Consider the following 23,153-nt stretch of genomic DNA (forward strand, 5'->3'; position numbering starts at 1 on the left):
CTATACTTGGGTCGTGACACTCTGTTTTGCATTGTGGTAGCTTTTCATAAGTTTGGTGGAAGCACATTCTTTTGTGGTGTAACCCAAAAATATCACTAAAACTAGTAAAGATCCTCCTAATTAACTAAATTTCATAAATAAGCTAGGCCATCGTTGATCCATCCTATTACCAATGAAAGGGCTGCCCAATTTATTTATTTTTATTTTTTTATTTTTTGCAATTAAGGCAGCTGTTGGAGATGTTTTTTTTCGTCTAGAAGCCCTAGAAAGCGAAATCACTAATTGAGTAGTACTCCTTAGAAAGATCACTTCCATCTTCCCAGGTTGCGACATGTGGCGCCCTGCATGTGCATCACTTGTTGCAACGTTTTCTTTTCTTTTCGTAGATTTGTTTATTCAAAATATTTTATCTCTTAAATGGTGCGTTCAAATCTCGAACCGTTTTCACCGTTGTATTCCTCGCGTCGAGATCTTCAAACCTAGATTCAACCTAGATTCCATGTTGATAGGTTTTGACGAACTTTTTCTTTCACGAAAAAAATCGGACGAAAAAACCGAACCGAGCAATGTTTTTTCCCCTTTTCGAAAGCCGTTTCCAACAGGCACGATCGTGCCTCTCACAGAAGCAAAAAGAAAAAATAAAACATGTTTTTTTCGTTTTCGAGAGGCACGGCCATGCCTTTCGCGGAAGCAAAATTGTGCCCCCCACGGGAGCAAAACAAAAAAAATCTCGTTTCCGAGAGGCACGACCGTGCCTCTCACATAAGCAAATCCATGCCACTCGTAGAAACTAAACCATGCCTTTCGCAGAAGGAAAAAAAAAGCATGTTTTTTTCGTTTCCGAGAGGCACGGCCATGCTTCTCATGGAAGCAAACCCATGCCATTCGTGGAAGGTAAACCATGCTCTCCCGGAAAAAAACATATTTTTTCGCATAAAAAGAAATTTGACTTTTTTCTTGAAAAGCTAAGAAAGACCGGTGAAAAAACGAAAAGTCAAAAAAACCCAAAAAAACATCTAAAAAAAGCTAAAAACGCATGCGAAAAAATGAAATAAAAAATAAATTTCGGAGGAAATGCCCAAAGCTCAACACATGGTGGCGCGCTCTCAATCCGCATGAAGTGATTGTTAGGAGGCTCCCAAAGGAGCGCTCCTCAATTAGTAGCTCCACATAAAATGCAGTTAAGTCCTGTTATAGGGCTGCTGTTGGAGATGCTCCTGCCCGTGAAGAGGCTACAATAACAAATTTCTTTGTTGAGAAATAGGTTTTCGAGATGATTATTCTATTCCTTGGTTTTTCACCCCGACTACAAGTCAAGCAGCGACGTGACCCGGTACTGCTAAATTCTCACCACACCGCCGAGGCACGGGCATGTCCGACGAAAAACTACAACTGAACACAATTAGCCCGGCAACTGAAAAACTATAACTGAACACAAGTAGTCTGCCCGTGAAAAAACTACAGACAGTAAAGCAAACAACCCAGCAAGAATAAACAAGGTTTCAACAAATAAATTACTCCACCAGCACTGATCGGGACGCCAAAATTGTAGCCTATGCCATTGCGTTGTCTTGTGAACCAGTTAAGAGTAGCACTGTTGATTTGTTCAGCGCCATCCCGCGTGATGGAGCTGGCCACAAATGGTTCTAATACTCTGCTTTGATCTACTTATCTTTAGTGGGATGTTACAAAAAAAAAAGGGTCTACGAACTTGGCCTGTCATACCCTGCTGTAGATTAAGACGTCATCAACAAAAACAAGTACACGAACCCTAGTGAGCTCAGCCAGAATTGTGTTCATGGCACTGAAGATGAAAGAAAATATAGCAACGCAGGAAGGGTTCCAACTGCATCGGGAAGCGACCTGACACAACTCCACATAAATCTGGCAAAGAGCATCTCTAGTCTAGATAAAATGTGGTCAACTTCTTCAAACTCTGACAAAGAGGGCATTTCACGTCCGTCAGGCCATGACGTTAGAGGATTTAGTCAAAGAAAAAAAATGATCTTCAAAGCCGAAGCTGCCTTCCAGACATCCCTGAAATGCAAAAAGTTCACCAATAATCATCCCGACGCCTCCAGCGCCCAGGAGACGAGCTCAAGACTAGCAGGAGGCAGCAAAATGCAGAATGAGTGAGGCATCAACAGAAAGTGGTATAAGAAGCAGCTCCTGTTAGATGAGTTAGGTCTTACTGTTACAAGAAAGCAGCTCACTATCGAGTAGAACTCACGACGATCTGAAACTAGTCCCGACTCCCGAGACACACAACAAGTGAGGAAGAAGAGTGAGAGAAAAAAGGAAAACCAACATACTTCGAAACTATAGAAGCGCATCGACCTCCCCTTCTTGGCGCTCAAGAAGGCAGCTCAGCTGGTCTGTTTGCTTCACGGCGCATGCCAAGGTGCTTCTTCCACAGAAGCAGACCTACATCTTAGTAGCTGTGCTGCCACATCTGGTGTGATGGCTGAGACGGGGCAGTCTGGGAGCTGTTCAGGCTTCCCTCCGCAGGGTTCTGCGGGTGCTCCTGCTGCATACCATTCTGCGACTGGTAGAAGCTCGGGTGCCCAAGGCCACCATACTGAGAGGGCTGTTGCACCTCGCGGAAGCCACCCTGCGCGCTCTGGCCCTGGAAGCCGTAAAAGTTACCAGGTGGAACAGCTGAAACAGCTCTTGAACCAGCAGCTCCATGAAGCCACATCGCTGAGTTGTCGCTCTGAAAAGAGCCACAGATGAACACCCCAGAATGAAATGAGCAAATCCTCAGTAGTACAAAACAAGTATGCCAGAATTTCAAAAGCTAGACGAAAGAATGTAGCACCCTTTACCTGCTGTAGGGCCATATAGTGATTGGCCTCTTTGAACTGTGAACTTAAAGCTTCATCAATCCCCATAGTCGTGGCAGGGGAGGCACTCTGGTTTTGGCCAAAATTCGGTATATTACTTGAGCTTCCAAAGCCTCCATAACCAGAGACTGCTGATGAATGCTGTGGTGGGCTTGTGACAGGAAGGCCACTCTTGTACTGTGGCATCGAATATTTCATAGCAGATCCAGGCACAGCAGCACCACCAGATTGATGGAAAGGTCCATTACTTGAATACGCTTGCTGGAAGGCTGCTGGTGGTACATAGTAGTTTTGAGGCAAGTATGGATAGCCGACTAAACTGGCAAAAGACCCTAGGGGTAGAGTTGGCTGAGAGTACGGATGTAAAGATAATTGCTGAGGTTGAGGTAGCCCTGACGGAATGCTCGTACTGGGAGGATTTTGTGTAGATTGAGTGTTGGAGAAACCCCCTTGGTTTAAATTCTGCAAGAATATTCAGAAAAAACTGAAACTCAGAAGAACAGAAGTTCAAACAGCAGCACCTAAATGTTAATGACACACGCCATGATAGTGTTATTTCTCTTTTCTCTTCTTGACCACTTCTCTTCACTTCACACTGGAGTTGCTCCTTCATATTGCAGAAGATTAGAAGAACATCCAAAACAATATAGGAGAACCTTCCAGTTGGAAATTTGGTACCCACGAGATATTATGCTTATGCCTACCAAAATATTTTATGAAGTCGCTAGTACATTCACTGTCCAAAATAAGTTCCACACATAAAAGATGCATCTTGGCACACTACTACATTCATTGCCCAAAATAGAGGGTGTGACTTCTTTCTAAACTTCTGAACTAAAACTATTACATCTGACTTACTTCAGAACAAGCGCACCAACATAAAAGAGGAAACAATGCAAAGATTGTAATTACCTCTTGCATGGAGATTGGGTAACTGGTTGTTGGCACAGCTGGGTTATATTTCATTGCTGACTGTGCTGATAAAAACGGTGAGAAGTCAAAATCCCGGTGCTGGGTAAGATTTGACCCCAAGAAGTTGCTTTGCAGAGTGTTAGCTTGCTGTGCCTGTAAGTGTAAAACAGAAGGAAAATTAGGAGAAAGGCAATACAACAAAGAAGTACAATCCCATCCCACTCACTACTGTAAGAAATTCGTTGCTGAGTATGAGAGGATTGATTTAATTTCAGACACCTTCATATATTAACAGTCACATTGTCCAGGAACCAGCACAATTAAGGTAAAGAGAAGTAGTAGTGTAGTACATAAATATAACCAGAGCAGCATGCAACAAAAAAGAAACATTTTCGCCATTCACCAAGCAGACACAGATTCTACTCCATCCGTTCCAAAATAATTGAAGTTCTATGATCTTTCATTTTTCTAAGTCATTAAAGTTTGACTAAAGTCTAGAAAAATCCGCAACTATCTACAATATCACATATATATAATATGAAAATATATTTCATAACGAATTTAATGAAGTAAATTTGGTTTTGTAGATGTTGATGTATTTTTATATAGACTTGGTCAAACTTAATGAAATTTGACTTAGGACAATCCTAGAACTTCAATTATTTTGGAACGGAGGGAATACATCATTATATATCTTTTGCTAACTTATAAGTTGGAGTTGGTGGTTGCAGTGTCATAACTCCTACCTCTCCACTGTGCAACGCCCCTACTAACCTTACAAATCAAACTGGGCTCACATCTGATTGTGATTAACCAACAAATAAAGCTTCACAATATTCTCAACCTAAAAGACTAGCTCAAGTACGTATGTAGCACCATCCCCTCAGTTATCCATGCCAGAACACCGAAATCCTCTTCTTTGGTCCTTCACTGTGCAACGCCCCTACTAACCTCACAAATCAAACTGGGCTCACATCTGATTGTGATTAACCAACAAATAAAGCTTCACAATATTCTCAACCTAAAAGACTAGCTCGAGTACGTATGTAGCACCATCCCCTCAGTTATCCATGCCACAACACCGAAATCCTCTTCTTTGGTCCTTCACTGACCCCACAGAGTGCAATCAACAGCTCTCTCGGCCCTTTGTCGAGCACTAGAGCAGCATTGATCTGGGCGAGGATGCATGCCAGAGAGAAGGCAGATGAGACACTCCCCTACTTTGAGCCATCGCTACTAACAGATCTGCAAATGTATGTATATATCAATAGTGCAAGAACCTCCTGGCGGAGTGGAAGTGAAGGAAGAAGCCTGGGTATGTTGCTTGTTCCAAACATCAGCAAGGTATCTCAAATCACTAATTCGCATGGCCCTGCATTACTATTTCTTGCACAAGCATCGATCTCTAAAGAAGAGAATAACATATATCTCGAATTCTTGATAATTTGGTTGTCGATTGATGGATTTTAGGCCGATTGCAAACTGATTCTCAGGAGAGCGGCGGACTAGATTGCTGGTCTGCGGAACAAGGTGACCAAGCACTGCAGGATGATCTGCAGTAATCCCACCTTCTGGCGAGCCTGCACTCTAGTGATGATGTGGTTTCAGTCCCCTCGAAATGATCAGAGATAACCCCAGGAATTTTCTTTAATGATTTTCGGTGAGTTTTAAATTCAGTATGGATTTGACTTTCAATTTTGAGACAAATAAATTGGTATTCCTCGGATCATCAAAAGTTTGAACATCTCAGTTAGAATTTTGAAAAGAATGTAAACCCTGGCAATGTCCCCAAGGCAAGCCCCAGAGGCTCTCATCAAGCACTCGCATCTGTGTCTTCACAACAGCTAGTAGATCGCCGTTGTAAGAGGAGGGGCACCACATACAACATGGAGCACAGGTGGAGAGGGACAAGTTCATCCTATAGGAGCTGTGCTTGCCACAAACCTAACTGCATTGTTCATCTCATGGAAGAAGTGAACACACTCAAGTGATACGCTTAGTGTGCTGCCATATTGCTAGAGCAAAGAAAACTGCAGTACAGACTCACCAGAGCTAGGAACGTGCACATGTAACATCGAAGGTGTGTATAGCTAAAGCATGATGATGGCGCAGCCACGATAGAGCTGGAGCCAGAACCTAGAGGTAGCAAACAGGGAGGAAGGCAACAATTAATCGCCTTCTCACGATTTGGGGGTAAAGAAGAGGACGGGTGGCAGAGAGAATGGTTCCCAAGTGAGAAAAGGATGTTGTGCCTCTCGTGACCCTTCCCAGAACAGCATGATCTTCGTGCTTGCGGGCACGTACAAAATAGAACCACTCTTGCACAGGTATATTTCCCATTAGTGATCCAGCGGCTCTACCATTTCAGTACTAGATAAAGCTAACCTTACATCAATAAACGTGTAAAAACTTGAAACCAATCTAGCTTTTTTAGATTATATATTAGTATGGTCTACGATTTACATTGATTGTTATACCTATGCAGTTCTAAATGCACTGCATATTTTTCATGCATAAGCTACAGACCAACCTTATATGTAGCACATTTGTCTAGGAATAACAAAGACCCTTTTGTAACAGTTACAGCTTACATATGCACTCTAACAAAACTAAATAACAAGCTAAACATGCAGTTCTAAAGCTTCAGCAAGTCCCAACGTCATGAAAGTCTTATATTAGTCCCAGACTCCCACACGGTGCCTATGCTATCATCAAGGTGATAAATCAAAAGTTCAGGTGCTAAACATATGATGAAAAGATAAGTTTTATTGGTTCCCTTTAGAATGAAACTACCCACTATGTTCGTGATGGAAAGATAAGTTTATTGGTTTCCCTTTAGAATCAAACTACCCACTATATATGTGATCCCATATCTTGAAGAAGACAACTATACCAGCAAGCTTGAAAAATGAGAAAGATGTTGTGCTTGAGCGTTTCCTTGTTGGCTCTCCATTATACTTGGCTGTGTTGTGTTCGGATACACATGATCTGAAACTGATGGTGGGTTATACTGAAGACCAGACACATCTAGAGCACCTTGCATCAGTATATCAGGCTGCGAAACTGAAGGGGCATCAATATTCTCAATGTTGGTACCTATTCTGGTTTCAACATCCTCATTTGCTGATGACTGTAGAGCACCATTGTCATAGTAATCTTGATTCCTGTAAGAAATGTGCCATAAGACAAGATGCATTTTGTGTCATGAGTAGGAACATAGCAGGAAATTAGTTTGCACCTGATATCTATTTGATCAACTGCTGGAGTTTCATCTGAGTTGGGCACCTCTTCCATACTATATTTAGGGACCTTGGATGGAAGCAACCCAGAGAAGGCACCAGATTCAAAACTACCAAAGCTCAGATGCGCGCAGTCTGTATTTTCAAGTTGTAGATGATCGGGGATTATAACCGCTGGATTATCATCAGCAGAATTAGCTGCTGCTTGATCTTCCTTTTGCAAGCTTAGATGCTGAAAGTTCGTTGCAGCTGAGTCCACATCAACGTTGGAAACCTCAACTGCAAACGATTGCGTCATCAGATTCCTTATTAGTAATTATATATGTTATAAGTATAAAAGAACAGTGTTTAAGGCAATAAGGACATAGCATATACAAAGAAAAGTTTGTTAGTGAATGAACATAGAAAAAAGGACTAAACAATATTTTCACTTGTATCGGTAGCACATAAAGATGATGTGTAGAACAAATAATAAGCCAGTAAGGCAATCTCCATGCGTAGCAGTTTTGCAAAACTGCAACCACCACAGCCTCCATGAACATGTGTCACTTTACAGCATCAAAGGGCAAAACGGAAAGTGCAAAACTGAGCAATGAGCGGCTACTTGTTTTCGTTTTCGCAAAGGCAATGCCATTAAATATTGAAAGACATCCCTGGGAGCCACTAGACAGTATGCCTGATCCATGTTTATGTGATGTCGTACTACAACAGAAATATGCACTTGATGCTCAACGTACTTAAGGTGGTTGGCTGGTCAGGGGTGAGGGTGCCAAACGCCCAAACATCAGACTAGCCAGTTGGAGGAACGTTTCAACCTCCCCAAGGACAGCTATCACCTATCAGATAACAGAACAGTGTTTCCTCACAAAGAAATACAAAGATCATTCTATTCATTATCCAGCCTCCAAAAAGTATGAGCATCTACTTTGTGACAGAAAAAAATAACACATCGGTAATTGACTTTTAAGACGCATAACCAGAAAAGGAAGTTCCATTGGTCACAAGATTTGCGATTTGAGATCTATACTAACCTTCATCGGCAAATGAATGCATTTGAGATTGGTATGTACTTGAGTTCTGCAATAATTCATCACCGAATTGAACTTTGTCGTGAAGAACTTCCGAGTGTCTCTCAGAAGGTATTGATGTCTGCTTTACAATTGAGGCGTTATCTTCTGTGTGAGACTTCTCATGCAAGTTAACGGCATCAGCAACCAGCACTGATGACTCCAATGATGCCACAAATGATAATGGGCCGCCAGATGGCCCAGGGGCTGTGAATTGATTTTGTGATGGTGGTCCGTCCTGTGTAAACCAAACATTTTCATGTGTTTGGTGGCTGTCTGCCGAAGCGTGATTAGAATTTATAACTTGGGGAATGGGATCTGGAAGAGCTGGAAATCCTTGGTCAAATGTTGTCGGGGCGACTGTGCTTGCGGATTGTTTTGTGTTATGGTTCTTTTCATTTGACAAAGATGGGTTTTGGCCAGCAAATGCTTTGTCTGCCGTAGCCGCAGACTTGCTAGAAGACCTTCCTTGAGGTCTGCCCATTTTAACTATATCAGCCATTGACATCTGACCAGGCACCCCACACCAATTCTGCTGAAATCCTGACGATGATTGTGATGCTCCGCATAATCCATCAGGAACCACATCGTTGTTTGCAAAGGAACTGCAACATAGAAAGCAAAAAGGTCAGTTAATAATAATAAATAAAACACAAATAGACCAGCAGAAACTTCTACATCTTCAGCCTTCATTACCTCGGAACTGTTGGCTTCTGAGCGGAATTGGTTGATGGAACACCAGGTCCCAATATTGATGACCTTGAAGCCACGTTATCTAGTAGGATTGAAATGAACATGAGAAAAAGAAATGTGAAAACTCATGGATACAAACATTATTTTATCTTACCAACTCCGCCGGATACAGACCGAGCTGAACTGCTTCGGTTAGTACGATCTGTGCCAACTCTAGCAGCACGACTGTTTGAGTTATTTGTTCCTCGGGATCTTGGCTCAGGTGTACCTTTATTCACCTGTGTGAAATTTCAATACATGCTTGATGTAAGTTCTCAAGACTAAAGCATGGCATGGTAAATCAATAATTAGGAAATTAGTTGGATATTTAAACTTTCTAACACAAAAGTTTACCAACAGTGAACAAATTAAATGCCTGATATATTGACAAATTATTATTGCTTTCATTCATCCTAGTAACTAAATTTATATGGTCAATACTAGATTAGCTGCAAGCCTTCTTTTCATTTTGAAGAGCTGGAAGACCCTACTAAAAATAATATTAGCTACAAGTTTGCTAAGTGGCACAGATACAAGTTGAGTATCATATTCAACTGACCTCCTTTTTCTTATCGCGCTTGTTCTTTACCTCTTGAAAAGTATCTGGAAAAAGATAGGCAATGTGTGAGCTGCCTTACATAAGAAGACTACTGGGACTATGAAATAACATCAGATCAATCTCAAACTGCTGTTAGTATTAACTTCCTGTCATGCCAGGTAAATCAAAGAAAGACGGTCATGTAATTCAAATAGTAATATAGACGAGGCAATAATTCACTCAGTATATCCACAATGTTCAGTCATAATCTTTGGATTAATAAAAGGTTGATAATACAAATCAAAGAAACTCTGTGGTAGCAATTGGGCTGTTGTAACAAGAATGAAATGGGAGGCACCAAGCCACTAAGGAATTAGGCCCCAGTTCCTTGCATGAAAGTAAGAGACAAGTGGTAGCGATCTTAAGGTATGCAAATGGACAAAGTGCAAAGTCACATAGGCAACTACGAGCATTAAATTAAATAAGATTCCAGCTCCCACACACGCAAGTCTCATCTTTCCTCGCAAATTTAGGTATTTTACAACTTACAAACTCAAGGTACCTCTTACAACAAATGACAAGAGATGCAAATAAGGATCATGAGTGATAAACAATGAGCCAAAGAAAATGCACTACAGTCAATAGTAAACGGTAACCAATGGAAAAAAGAAAGCACTAACCAACAGGAGAAATCAAGTAACTATCTATACCAATATAAAAAGACCCAAAGGGGCAGATCCAATCAATCTGGGCCATTAAACCATGCTAATCCAGTGACCTAGATTGCTCCAATGGTGAGCGCTCAACATGTTTAGCGTGCAATTAATATCATACTAAATTTCAACGTATGTGCTAATCATATAATTAACACGTGATTGATATCCTACCTAATATGAACGTGTAATTAATTTCTTCCCAGATATCAATGTGCATTGCACGCACGCATTTACTAGTTCTGTTAAAGACAAATAAATGAAAAAACAGAGCATGTGAGTCTCAAACCATAAACATCACTTTCAGCCTCTCAGCGGCTACTGCGAAGACAGAAGACCAAACCAGGGAAGCAGCCAAGGCAGTACTATTTCACTGTTTCAGATCTGTCTTGGACAGTTTAAGCTTTTGTATAAGCTTCAATAGCACATATCCAGGGGAGACAGCTTGAACATCTCAACAGAAATCTGAACTTATACTTGTGGGTTATTCAAGAACAAGACTAGTCTCCTTCCAAACAGAAAGATCTGTCTTGGCCAGTTTAAGCTTTTGTATAAGCTTCAATAGCACATATCCAGGGGAGACAGCTTGAATATCTTAACAGAAATCTGAACTTATACTTGTGGGTTATTCAAGAACAAGACTAGTCTCCTTCCAAACAGACCCACAAAGCCCTAAACAAGTTAGGGTAAGCTAGAGCTGAAACCCATAAGATCTCGAAACCAACTCATGGTTCTAGCACGTGGATAGCTAACTTCCACACACCCCTGTCCATGGCTAGTTCTTTGGTGATATTCCAGTCCTTCAGATCTCTTTTTACGGATGCCTCCCATGTCAAGTTTGGTCTACGCTGACCTCTCTTGACATTCTCAGCACGCTTTAACCATCCACTATGCACTGGAGCTTCTGGAGGTCTGCATTGTATATGCCCAAACCATCTTGAACAATGTTGGACAAGCTTCTCTTCAATCGGCGTTGTCCCAACTCTACCACATATATCATCATTCCGGACCCGATCCTTTCTTGTGTGGCCACACATCCATCTAAACATGTCATTTCCGCTACACCCGAGTATTGAATTAAACCTGGGCATCCTCCAGGCCGGGCCTGGTTCGGGCCAGGCTTTGCAAAGCCCAACCTCAAAATCCCAAGCCCGGCCCAGCCTGAAACACATGAACAGTGCATTTTTTGAATTAAAATAATGAATTTTGGGATATTTAAATGATATATGATACCTATATTTCTAATAAATAGTGATTTATGCCATGTTCGGGCTTCTCTTCGGGCTTTCGGGCCAGGCTTTGGGCGGAAAAGCTGAGCCCGAGCCTGGCCCGTATGTCGGGCTTTCAGGCCAGGCTGGCCGGACAGGCTGTCCATGACCGGGTCTATGTTGAATATGTCGCCTTTTAATCAGCCAACACTTAGCACCATGAAACATTGCGGGTCGAATCCCCGTCCTACAGAACCTACCTTTTAGCTTTTGTGGCGCACTCTCTTGTCACAGAGAACGCTAGAAGCTAGGCACCACTTCATCCATCCGGCTTTGATTCCATGGCTCACATCTTTACTGATATCACCATCCTTTTGCAGCATTGACCTCAAATATAGAAAGGTGTCCTTCTAAGGTATCACCTGCCCATCAACACTAACCTCCTCCTCATGCCTAGTAGTACTGAAATTGCACCTCATGTAATCAGTTTTAGTTCTACTAAGCCTAAACCTTTCAATTCCAAAGTTTGTCTTCTAGCTCTAACTTTCTATTAACCCTTGTCTGACTACCATTGACTAGCACCACATCAACCACAAAGAGCATATACCATGGGATATCTCCTTGTATATCCCTTGTGACCTCATCCATCATCAAGGCAAAAGGATAAGGGCTCAAAGCTAACGCTTGGTGCAGTCCTATTTTAATCAGAAAGTCATCCGTGTCGTCATCACTTGTTTGAACACTTGTCAGAACATTATCGTAGATGCCCTTGATAAGGGAAATGTACTTTGTTGGAACTTTGTGTTTCTCCAAGGCCCACCACATGACATTCCACGGTATCTTATCGTAGGCCTTCTCCAAGTCAATGAACACCATATGCAGGTCCTTTTGCTCCCTATATCTCTCCATAAGTTGTCGTACCAAGAAAATGGCTTCTATTGTCGACCTCCCAGGCATGAAACCAAATTGATTGGTCACACTTGTCATTCCTCTTAAGTGGTGCTCAATGGCTCTCTCTCCCATAGCTTCATTGTATGGCTCATTAGCTTAATTCCATGGTAATTAGTACAACTTTAACATCCCACTTGTTCTTGAAGATTGGTACTAATATAGTACGCCTCCATTCTTCTAGCATCTTGTTTGCCCGAAAAATGAGTTGAAAAGCTTAGTCATACTATCATTATGCCTCTGATGCCTCTCCACACCTCAATGGGGATACAATCAAGGCCCATCGCCTTGCCTCCTTTCATCCTTTTTAAAACCTTTCTAACCTCAGACTCCTGGATTCGTTGCACAAAACGCCTTCTGGTATCATCAAAGGAGTCGTCCAGCTCAACGATAGAGCTCTCGTTCTCTCCATTGAACAGTTTGTCAAAGTACTCCTGTCGTCTATACTTGATATCCTCGTCCTTCACCGGGAGTTGAACTGCTTCGTCTTTGATGCATTTGACTTGGTTGACACCCGTCGTCTTCCTCTCCCGGATCTTGGCCATCTTATAGATGTCCCTTTCGCCTGCCTTCGTGTCTAAGCACTAGTAGAGGTCGTCATATGCCCGACCCCTAACTTCACTCACGGCTCGCTTTGCGGCCTTCTTTGCCACGTTGTACGTATGCACTCATATCCAGGTATAGGATATTCGCTTCTACTACCCCCACCCCACCCAGTCAGCCCAAACTCCTCTAAAGCCCCCTTACGAATGCAAGTCACCTCTTCATCCACATATTGTTTGCATCACCCTCTTCTCCCAGTCCCAAGGGCCCTCCTTAATAACCCTCACCTTGAAAGCCTTAGTTTCTCCCCCTTAAGCTTCCACCACTTCGTTCTAGCAATTTTGGCGCGCTTATCCCACTGGACACGAATCCGAAAGCAAAAGTCAACCACCCAGAAGCTTAGGTTGAGGGACAGGACAACTGTTATGACCGGCATAGGGGCTTAGCCAAGTGGGTTATGGCCCAAGTATCTTAATTAGGGGCTTAGCCCAATTATCTTATCGTATTAGGATCGTTTGCTTAGGAGTCAAGTAAACCTCTCTATATAAGGAGAGGAGATGTATCAATCTAATCAAGCAAGAAGCAATCAATATTTGCTCGGCTTCCCTTAGGGAGCCGGGAGACCTAAACCCTAGCCGCCTCCTGCCTTCGCCGCCGCTGCTCCTGTCGCAAGGACGGCGCCACGCCGCCGGCCGCCGCGCACCAGCCCTCGCCCTTCCCCCTCCTTTCCCTACAACCTACGCCCTAGATCCGGTAGGGCCCTAGCTCCTACCAATTTGGTATCCAGAGACTTGGGTCCGACCATGTCTTCATCAACACCCTCGCCGCCGCTGCCCGTCGTCACCTCCGCGCCGATGACCACCGCCCCGGTGACCACCGCCGGGACCCCCTTGCTGCTGGGCCCGGTCACCACCGTGGGATCCCCACCGCCGCCGGCCCCATCACTTCCGCGCCGCCAACGACCGCCATCTTCACGCCGGAACAGGTCACCAATACCTTGCGGGATCTCGTGACGGCCGTCCAGGGACTCATTCTGAACCAGTACCAACCGTACATGGCCGGGCCGTACGCACCTCCGCCGGCTGCGCCGATCGCCGCCTACGGCCACCCCACGCTGCCGTGGCCGTCCCAGGGCGCGCCTGCCTACACGGGCAGCCGCTGCTGCCGTTCCAGGCGCCCCCCTAGCGCTGCCGTGGCCGTCCCAAGGTGCGCCTGCCTACAGCGGGCAGCCGCTGCTGCCGTTCCAGGCGGGGCCCCCCGCACTGCCGTGGCCGGCCCAGGGCGCGCCGGCCTGCACCGGGCTGCCGCTGCTGCCGTTCCAGGCGGGGCACCCCGGCGGGACCACTCCGGCCGCGGCTCCTCTGTGGCATCTGCCGCTGCCGCCAGCTGCAGCTCCCCTCTGGCATCTGCAGCCGCCTTCCCCCGCGGCAACCGACGCACCCGCCCACCCTCCACAGCCGACGCTGCAACCACCGGCGCCACCTCTGCCCAGCTCAGGGGCGTCCTCGCCGGCCGGCCTTCCGATACATCAGGTCCGGTTTCCGGCCTCCCCGTCGCCACTACCAGCTTGGGCGGCTGGGTCTTCGCCATCGCCGGTCTACACCACGGCTCCGGAGCAGCCGACCCCGTTTCCGCAATTCAGCGGGCCATCCAAATTCAGCGGGCCATCCAGCTCCGCGGGTCCTTACCCGGAGTACTCCGACCAGGCGCCACCCGCCTCGCTGCTCCGCACCTCCGAGCCAGCTCGACACGGCGCTCCGACCCAGACACCGCCACGGTTCGCCAAGATCGACTTCGCCACCTATGACGGCACGGAGGACCCCCTCAACTGGCTCAACCAGTGCGACCAGTTCTTTCGCGGGCAGCGCACCCTCGCCTCGGAGCGCACCTGGCTCGCCTCTTACCACCTCCGCGGCGCGGCACAGACCTGGTACTACGCCCTCGAGCAGGACGAGGGCAGCATGCCCCCTTGGGAGCGCTTCCGCGAGCTCTGCCTCCTTCGTTTTGGGGCCCCCGATCCGCGGGAGCCGCCTTCCCTTCACCTCCACGGTTCAGGACTTCGCCGACCGTTTCCAGGCCCTGGCATGCCACGCGTCGGGCGTGACGGCGCAGCAGCGGGCCGACCTCTTTGTCGGTGGACTTCTGGTTCACATCCGCGTGGACGTGGAGCTTCGGGGACCCCAGGATATCCAGACAGCCATGTACTACGCCCGCGCGTTCGAGCGCCGCGCGGTGGCCGTCCAGCAGGAGTCACCGTCCCGGGCCACTGGGTCGCTACCCTGGCCAGATCCGCTCAGGGTCGGCCTGCTCAGGCTTCCGCGGCACCCCTCGCCGCGACCGCGGCGCGCCCGTTCCGCCGGCTCACCTCGGCCGAGCTACTCGAGCGTCGCCGCCAAGGGTTGTGCTTCAACTGCGACGAGCCCTACACGCCCAGCCACGCCTGCCCGCGACTCTTCTACCTGGAGGTTGCAGACTACATTCCGGAGGACGCCGTCGCCGCCGACCTTGCCGCCCCAGCTGTCGCGAAGGTGTTTGACGCTGGTTGATCACCTCGAGGAGTTCAGCAAGCGCTTCCCCACCTTACAGCTCGAGGACGAGCTGTTTGTGCAGGCGGGGAGAAGTGTTATGACCGGCATAGGGGCTTAGCCCAGTGGGTTATGGCCCAAGTATCTTAATTAGGGGCTTAGCCCAATTATCTTATCGTATTAGGATCGTTTGCTTAGGAGTCAAGTAAACCTCTCTATATAAGGAGAGGAGATGTATCAATCTAATCAAGCAAGAAGCAATCAATATTTGCTCGGCTTCCCTTAGGGAGCCGGGAGACCTAAACCCTAGCCGCCTCCTGCCTTCGTCGCCGCTGCTCCCGTCGCAAGGACAGCGCCACGCCGCCGGCCACCGCGCACCAGCCCTCGCCCTTCCCCCTCCTTTCCCTACAACCTACGCCCTAGATCCGGTAGGGCCCTAGCTCCTATCAACAACACTCTCCAAACATCACCTTACAATCTATGAAAGCACACATTTCTTCTCTTGAGAGGACAAAATCAATCTGGCTAGAGTGTTGACCACTACTAAAAGTCACTAGATGGGATTCCCTCTTTTAAAGAGGTGTTAGCTACGATCATGTCGTAGGCTAGAGCAAAGCTTAAGACATCATCTCCTTCTTGATTCTTGATGTCATAGACAAAGTCCCCATACAAACCTTCAAAACCTGTGTTAGATGTACCCACGTGGCCATTGAGATCTCCTCCGATGAAGAGCTTCTTGTGCTCTCATTGTGGCTTGCTTGCGGGGGATATGCGCTGATAACATTCAGAACCAAGTCCCCAACTACCAGCTTGACCAGGATAATCCGGTCCCCTTGCCTCTTGACGTCTACCACTCCATACTTGAGGCTCTTGTTGATCAAGATGTCTACTACATTTTTGTTTGTAGTTGTCCTGTGTACCACAACTTGAAGCCGGTATCCTCCACCTCCTTTGCCTTTTGTCCCCTCTGTTTCTGTTGTAGTAGTCCCATGTACCACAGCTTGAAGCCGGTATCCTCCATCTCCATCACCTTTTGTCCCCTCCATTTGGTTTTTGTCCCCCGTGAAACAGACCTACATTAAGCCTCGTTCCAAAATAAAACCGAGCCAAGTTCATCTAAATTCTGCTCCACACACAAGATATGGAAGGAATAAAAACTATCAAAGGGACAAAACCACATTGCTTTGATCATTTGCTAATTCAAATTGAAGAATGAAGAAACCAACTTTTTAGGACTATCGTCGTTGAAGAAGATCCCAGATGTTATTGACCCATTTTTTATACCACATATCCTCTTATCTTCAATTGCTAATAAAACACAGACTTAGATAGTTAGGCCCTAAATCCAGTTCAATAGAACTTGGATACGACGAAGGAACTTACGATCCAAAACCAACCTAGGTTTTGGGTCCTCCATGGCATTTGATCGAAGGCTTTGCTTTTTCATCTTCTCCTTCCCTTACCCTAAAGGGTCAACTACGATCTCCCCATCAAGGTAGGCTGTGCTTAGCTTTTCAAAAGCCCTTAATTGTTTCTCTTTGGGGGCATTATAGCTATTGACAGACTTCTACATTTGGATGCAACACCAAAATCTTGCTTGAATTAGTAAGCATCCCTTAACTAACTATATTCTACATTTCAGCATAGCATAGTTCAACAACCGCAGGCTAGTCCCAAGTTCAAAATATTATTTCATCCACCGTCAAACACAAAACGGAACATAGCCTTACGACAAGAAAAAAATTCCAAATTATTCCATCCATGTGCTACTGCTCCTCTCATCAAAACCAGAAGGTTAATGCTGACGTACTCGGAAATATAAAAACACCACTAAAAATAGCACAAAAAGAAAACGAGCAAATAACGTACAACCCCATCCTAAACAAGAGGCCTAATAAACGCAAAAAAGAAAAACTCTACAGAGGAACAAATCTTCGTAACAGCCCGGGACTGGGGAGTCCATCAGCACAGTACCAAATCAGCATAAATCCCTGAGGTGGAATGAAACGGGCACGTTTGTTCCAATCCATTGGCCACAAACACAGCCCAAAGGCTAACCAACGCAGCCAAAACTTGAGCAAAGACCTTAAGGGGTGCAGGGAAAGAGGGGGGGCGGGGTGCTGCAGAGTAGATGGGACCTTGGGAGAGGAGGCGGCTGACCGCCTCGTCAGGGTCCATGCCGCAGTCGCGCAGCGCCGCGTAGATCTCTGAGTCGGAGCGGCTCACGATCTCCTTGAGCCCCTGCACCAGCTTCCTCGCGGACGCCGGCACCGGTCCCGCGGCCGGCCCCCTCCCTCCCCCTCCTCCGCCGCTCATCCTCGCCGCCGGGAACCGCCGCCAAAACAGCTCCTCCTCCTCCGCTTCCGCTGTGTGTGTTAAGAGGGCCGGGCTCGCAGCAGCAGCAGCGTCTCCTCCGCTTCCGCTGGGTCTCGGTTCTCAGCTCACGCGCGGTTAACGGCGGCCAAATTCCAAAACCCTCCCTCCGCGCTTCCCTCTCGCCTACCTTTATATAGCTCGATGCGATGCGGAGGAAGAAATGGGGTTAAAATCTAATTTCCCACTTCTGTCCGCGCCTAACCTCTGCTCCCTCCTCCCTAATCTCTATCCGTCGCCGCGTACACTTGTCGCGGAGATGTGGATGATGGGAAGTGCGAACGAATATCTAAAGCTGACAGGCCGGGACACATCTCGAAGGGGCCCGCGTGCAGCCTCTGCGTCTAAGAGGGCGCGTCACGGTGTTACGTGGCTATGGTGTGCACGCCCCCGAGGCTAGCATGTGGGGCAACATTGTCGGTATCCCTACGTGTCGCCCAACCGTGTGACTAGCGTGGATGCAGGGTTATCCCTGAGCAGATGATGATCGGACCACATTGTCAGTGTCAGATATGCGTACGAAACTGACGGAACATTTGGGCTCTTTTCGGGTACAAGACGGGGGCACCTTTCGTTTTTGGGGCATTTTTACGAGAAAGAATTTTGCAGGGCAGTAAGCGTAGATCTGCACGCCCCCGTAGTGGAAGTTAGTTGGGTTCCTTTCCAAATTTGGTTAGATTCCTTCTCCCTCCTTTGGGCAGGCTACTTTCATGTTTTCCCCAGGAAAAAAAAGGTTTTCCGTACTTGCTGCCTTCTAATTGCAGCAACTTTTGAAATTTTGTGCACAAGGAAAAATACTGTTAGAAATTTTGCGTTGATCTTTTGATCTTTTGTGTGGTGCATTTTGATGGGGAAGCTATATGTGCAATAGTCTCTAGGCATGTCTTGCCAACAAAAATTAAAAAGTTCCATGTCTCTAAGGGCATGTACAATGATGACATATGGATACAGATGCCCCATGAGAAAAAGTAGCTTAAGGCAATTACATTGATTTTTTTCTCCCCAACGCAAGCTGCTACCTTTTACCTCGCGAATATGCAAAGCTTGCGTATCTTTTATTGATAGGTAGAAGAGAAATAACAGGGGCATACATGAGAAAATGAGAGGAGCACCACCCAAGGTGTGGGAAAAACAAAGAGATACACAAAGCACAAAGCTCTCCTAGCTCGAACTCCAGCCGACAGGGCAAAGAGACGAGATACAAGGCATCTAGACCGCGTCGCGACTGACGCCGAGCACCATCATCGCACGACCACAACTCCAGGCCGCACAGGGTCGACGTACCTCCCACCTATGCGCCTAGAGGATCGACAAGTGGGGTGCAAGACCAGGCCGGATTGGAAGGAGAAGCCATGGAAAGAGCGTCGTCGAGGCCGTACATTGCGCCCAGTGCCCACGCCGCGAGGAGCAACCCTGACAAACAAAGCGTCCACAATCTTCGAATCCAACACCGAACATATCACGAGCAACAAGACGACACCTTCAAGAAGGGTACAACGTCAAGCCGCCGCCGCCGTCCAATCTAGTGAACTAGATCTAGGGTTTCCCCTGATACTCAAGTAGGGGCACGGAGAAAAAGGCCATGGTTGCGCCTCCAAGAAGGAAACGGCACCCGCAGGTGTCGACGCCGCCAACATCGGCAAGCCGGTCAGGGCTTTCGCCCCGGCCAAAGTCCGCGCGGTCCCAAAGGTTGCGGATCAAGAATCGAAGATGTGGAAACCATGGCAGGCCAAGACCACAACTGTCGCAAGAAGAGCCGCACCCAGCACCGGGGTAGGTGACGAGGGGCGTCGCCGAACGCTCCACCACCACCGACAACCACGGCGGACCAGATCGAGCCAGGGGAGGCCCAAATCTGCCGCCATCAGCCCACTACGGCCAGCACGAGAAGAGGCATGCCCGGGATGAGGCTCCGCCGCCGGAAGGACGCTGGACGGCCGGATGTAGGAGGGCCCATAGCACCACCACGACCAGTCCGAGAGGAGGCTTGGCCGGGATGAGATCCTACCACTGAGAGGACACCGGAAAGCCAGGGCCCCGGGGGTGGGTGTCCGGGCAAGGTGGAGCGCAGGGGAGGGTGGAAGGAGGGGGCGCACCGCACCGGGCAGCGCCGGCGACGACGGCGAGGAGGAGACACGGAGACGATGCCAGATCCACCACCAGGAGGGGTTCCTGGGAGGAGCACCGCCAAGACGGCCACCAGGAGGCGCGGGAGGGAGCGGAGGCACCGGATCCACCTTCGGGAGGCGCGCCGTCGGCCGCCAGAACGCCGGGAGAGGCGCCAACGGACCAACACGACGCGGGCTGCCAACCGCGGGGAAGCCGCACGAGGAGAGCCACGCAAAGGGAGGAGGCCCCGCCACCGCTACCACAGTGCGAGCTTCACTCGGTGGTGGCTTCCGGCAACGGCGAGGGACTGGCCGGAGGAGGGGGCTGGTGGCAGCGCGGTCAGGGGGCTGCAGCCCGTGTCGCCTAGGCTAGGCGACGTGGGGGCCGTGTCGAAGGTCAGGGGCGTGTACTATTGTCTCGCAAGCTACTACTAGTGAGCCTCATAAGAAATAGAAGTGGATAATTTAATACATATGCATCTCTACTCCTCACTTTAACTTTTTCAGCTTTTTACATCGGACCACAGTTTTTCTTCCCAAGCACCTGCCTCTTGCAAAGGATCCCGCTTCTCTATCCGAACCTACTATTCATAACATCCGATCCTACATGGCACATGGGCATCACCATGAGGCTATGCATTGGCCATGCCCTAAAACCAAGGCGGGTACTTTGGTCTTGTCATTACTTTCCATGAGACCCAAAGCTAATTTGCGCTCTTCTTGCTTACACCCCCACCGAAACTTCCGAATAATCACTAGCGCAGCGGCGTGCTATACAAACGGTTTTTAACCCCTTTTCGTGATAGAGTTTTTAAACCGTCGCCTTGCATGTGTGTGCGATAAGGAGGGTCCATCCAAGATGACCCAGAAACTGACGGCGATAGGTCCTCCGGTCACACATGCGGGGCAAAAAGAGCTCATGTGCGATCGGGCGAGCCATCGTAGACAATTATACATGCACAACCGCTTCCGCTCGTATGTACATTCCAAATAGTGAATCCCAGACAAAAGTTTCTATTCGTATATACATCCCACACAGTGAATCCCGGGCAAATGTTTCCGTTCATATGTACATCCCACACAGAGAATCCCAAACAAACGTTTCCATTTGTATGTATATCACACACAATTTTCCACATCACATCATTTGTGATAGCGTTGCCATTGCAGACTATATTTATAATTTTATCATTTTGCATTATCGAATGCATCACGCACGGTGACTAGAAGAAACTGTGTGGCATAGGCTATCTGTCACACACACTTTTTATGTGGAAAACGTTTGTCCAAGGTGGCCTGACGCAAATAGTTGTCCAGAGAAAATTGTTGGGGAACGCAGCATGCAATTTCAAAAAAAAATCCTACGCTCACGCAAGATCTATCTAGGAGATGCATAGCAACGAGAGGGGGAGAGTGTGTCCACGTACCCTCGTAGACCGAAAGCGGAAGCGTTAGGTTAAAGCGGTTGATGTAGTCGAACGTCTTCACGATCCAACCGATCCAAGTACCGAACGTACGACACCTCCAAGTTCAGCACACGTTCAGCTCGATGGCGTCCCTCGAACTCTTGATCCAGCAGAGGGTCGAGGGAGACTTCCGTCAGCACGACGGCGTGGTGACGGTGACGGTGATGTGATCCGCGCAGGGCTTCGCCTAAGCACTACGACGCTATGACCGGAGGAGTAAACTATGGAGGGGGGCACCGCACACGGCTAAGAGAACAATTGATGTGCCTTTGGGGTGCCCCCGCCCCCGTCTATAAAGGAGGGGAGGAGGAGGTGGCCGACCCTAGGGGTGGCGCACCATGGGGGGGAGTCCTACTAGGACTCCACTCCTAGTAGGATTCGCCCCCCCTTCCTTCCAATGGAGAGGGGAAAGGGGAAAGAGAGGAGAGGGAGAAGGAAAGGGGGGCCGCGCCCCCACCCATTGTCCAATTCGGATTGGGCAGGGGGAGTGATAACCCACAGGTATAGGGGATCACAACAGTTTTTGAGGGTAGAGTATTCAACCCAAATTTATTGATTCGACACAAGGGGAGCCAAAGAATATTCTCAAGTATTAAAAGTTGAGTTGTCAGTTCAACCACACCTGAAAGACTTAATATCTGCAGCAAAATATTTAGTAGCAAAGTAGTATGGAAATAACGGTAACGGTGGCAGAAGTAACAGTAGCAGTTTTTGTAGTAATTGTAACAGTGGCAACGGAAAAGTAACTAAGCAAAGATCAATATGTGAAAAGCTCGTAGGCAATGGATCAGTGATGGATAATTATGTCGGATGCGATTCCTCATGCAACAGTTATAACATAGGGTGACATAGAACTAGCTCTAGTTCATCAATGTAATGTAGGCATGTATTCCGAATATAGTCATACGTGCTTATGGAAAAGAACTTGCATGCCATCTTTTGTAATACCCTCCCGTGGCAGCGGGGTCCTATTGGAAACTAAGGGATATTAAGGCCTCCTTTTAATAGAGTACCAGACCAAAGCATTAACACTTAGTGAATACATGAACTCCTCAAACTACGGTCATCACCGGGAGTGGTCCCGATTATTGTCTTCGGGGTTGCCGGATCATAACACATAGTAGGTGACTATTGACTTGCAAGATAGGATCAAGAACTCACATATATTCAAGAAAACATAATAGGTTCAGATCTGAAATCATGGCACTCGGGCCCTAGTGACAAGCATTAAGCATAGCAAAGTCATAGCAACACCAATCTCAGAACAAAATGGATACTAGGGATCAAACCCTAACAAAACTAACTCGATTACATGATAAATCTCATCCAACCCATCATCGTCGAGCAAGCCTACGATGGGATTACTCACGCACGACGGTGAGCATCATGAAATTGGTGATGGAGGATGGTTGATGATGACGACGGGGACGGATTCCCCTCTCTGGAACCCCGAACGGACTCCAGATCAGCCCTCCCGAGAGAGATTAGGGCTTGGCGGCGGCTCCGTATCGTAAAACACGATGAATCCTTCTCTCTGATTTTTTTCTCCCCGAAAGTGAATATATGGAGTTGGGGTTGAGGTCGGTGGAGTCCCAGGGGGCCCACGAGGCAGGGGCGCGCCCTGCACCCCCGTGGACAGGATGTGGGCCCCCTGATGCTGATTCTTTGCCAGTATTTTTTATTATTTCCAAAACGTGTCTCCGTGGATTTTCAGGTCATTCCGAGAACTTTAATTTCTGCACAAAAATAACACCATGGCAATTCTGCTGAAAACAGCGTCAGTCCGGGTTAGTTCCATTCAAATCATGCAAGTTATAGTCCAAAACAAAGGCAAAAGTGTTTGGAAAAGTATATACGTTGGAGACGTGTCAGGGAGGCACGCGCCACCTCTTGTGGCCTGCCTCCTTCTCTCCACCATGGCCCATGAGGCCTATTAAC

At 47.5% G+C, this 23,153-nt stretch overlaps 1 protein-coding gene and 1 long non-coding RNA gene across 2 annotated transcripts; one reads left to right on the top strand and one right to left on the bottom strand.

Annotated features, from left to right (window-relative positions):
• Positions 1-2,133: 2,133 nt before the first annotated feature.
• On the bottom strand, positions 2,134-17,854 carry LOC123078734 (uncharacterized). Its single transcript, XM_044501330.1, has 10 exons — positions 17,407-17,854; positions 9,353-9,396; positions 8,909-9,032; positions 8,758-8,836; positions 8,026-8,666; positions 6,994-7,273; positions 6,649-6,919; positions 3,756-3,908; positions 2,826-3,305; positions 2,134-2,713 (listed from the first exon to the last, which is right to left on the bottom strand). The coding sequence occupies exons 1-10, from the start codon at positions 17,582-17,584 to the stop codon at positions 2,432-2,434; spliced, it is 2,532 nt and encodes an 843-aa protein (XP_044357265.1). The 5' UTR covers positions 17,585-17,854; the 3' UTR covers positions 2,134-2,431.
• LOC123078735 (uncharacterized) lies at positions 4,734-5,484 on the top strand. Its single transcript, XR_006437624.1, has 2 exons — positions 4,734-5,099; positions 5,226-5,484. It is a non-coding gene; the product is annotated as an uncharacterized lncRNA (long non-coding RNA).
• Positions 17,855-23,153: the final 5,299 nt, after the last annotated feature.

This window comes from Triticum aestivum, chromosome 3D, assembly GCF_018294505.1.
Source record: "Triticum aestivum cultivar Chinese Spring chromosome 3D, IWGSC CS RefSeq v2.1, whole genome shotgun sequence".
Classification (NCBI taxonomy): domain Eukaryota; kingdom Viridiplantae; phylum Streptophyta; class Magnoliopsida; order Poales; family Poaceae; genus Triticum; species Triticum aestivum.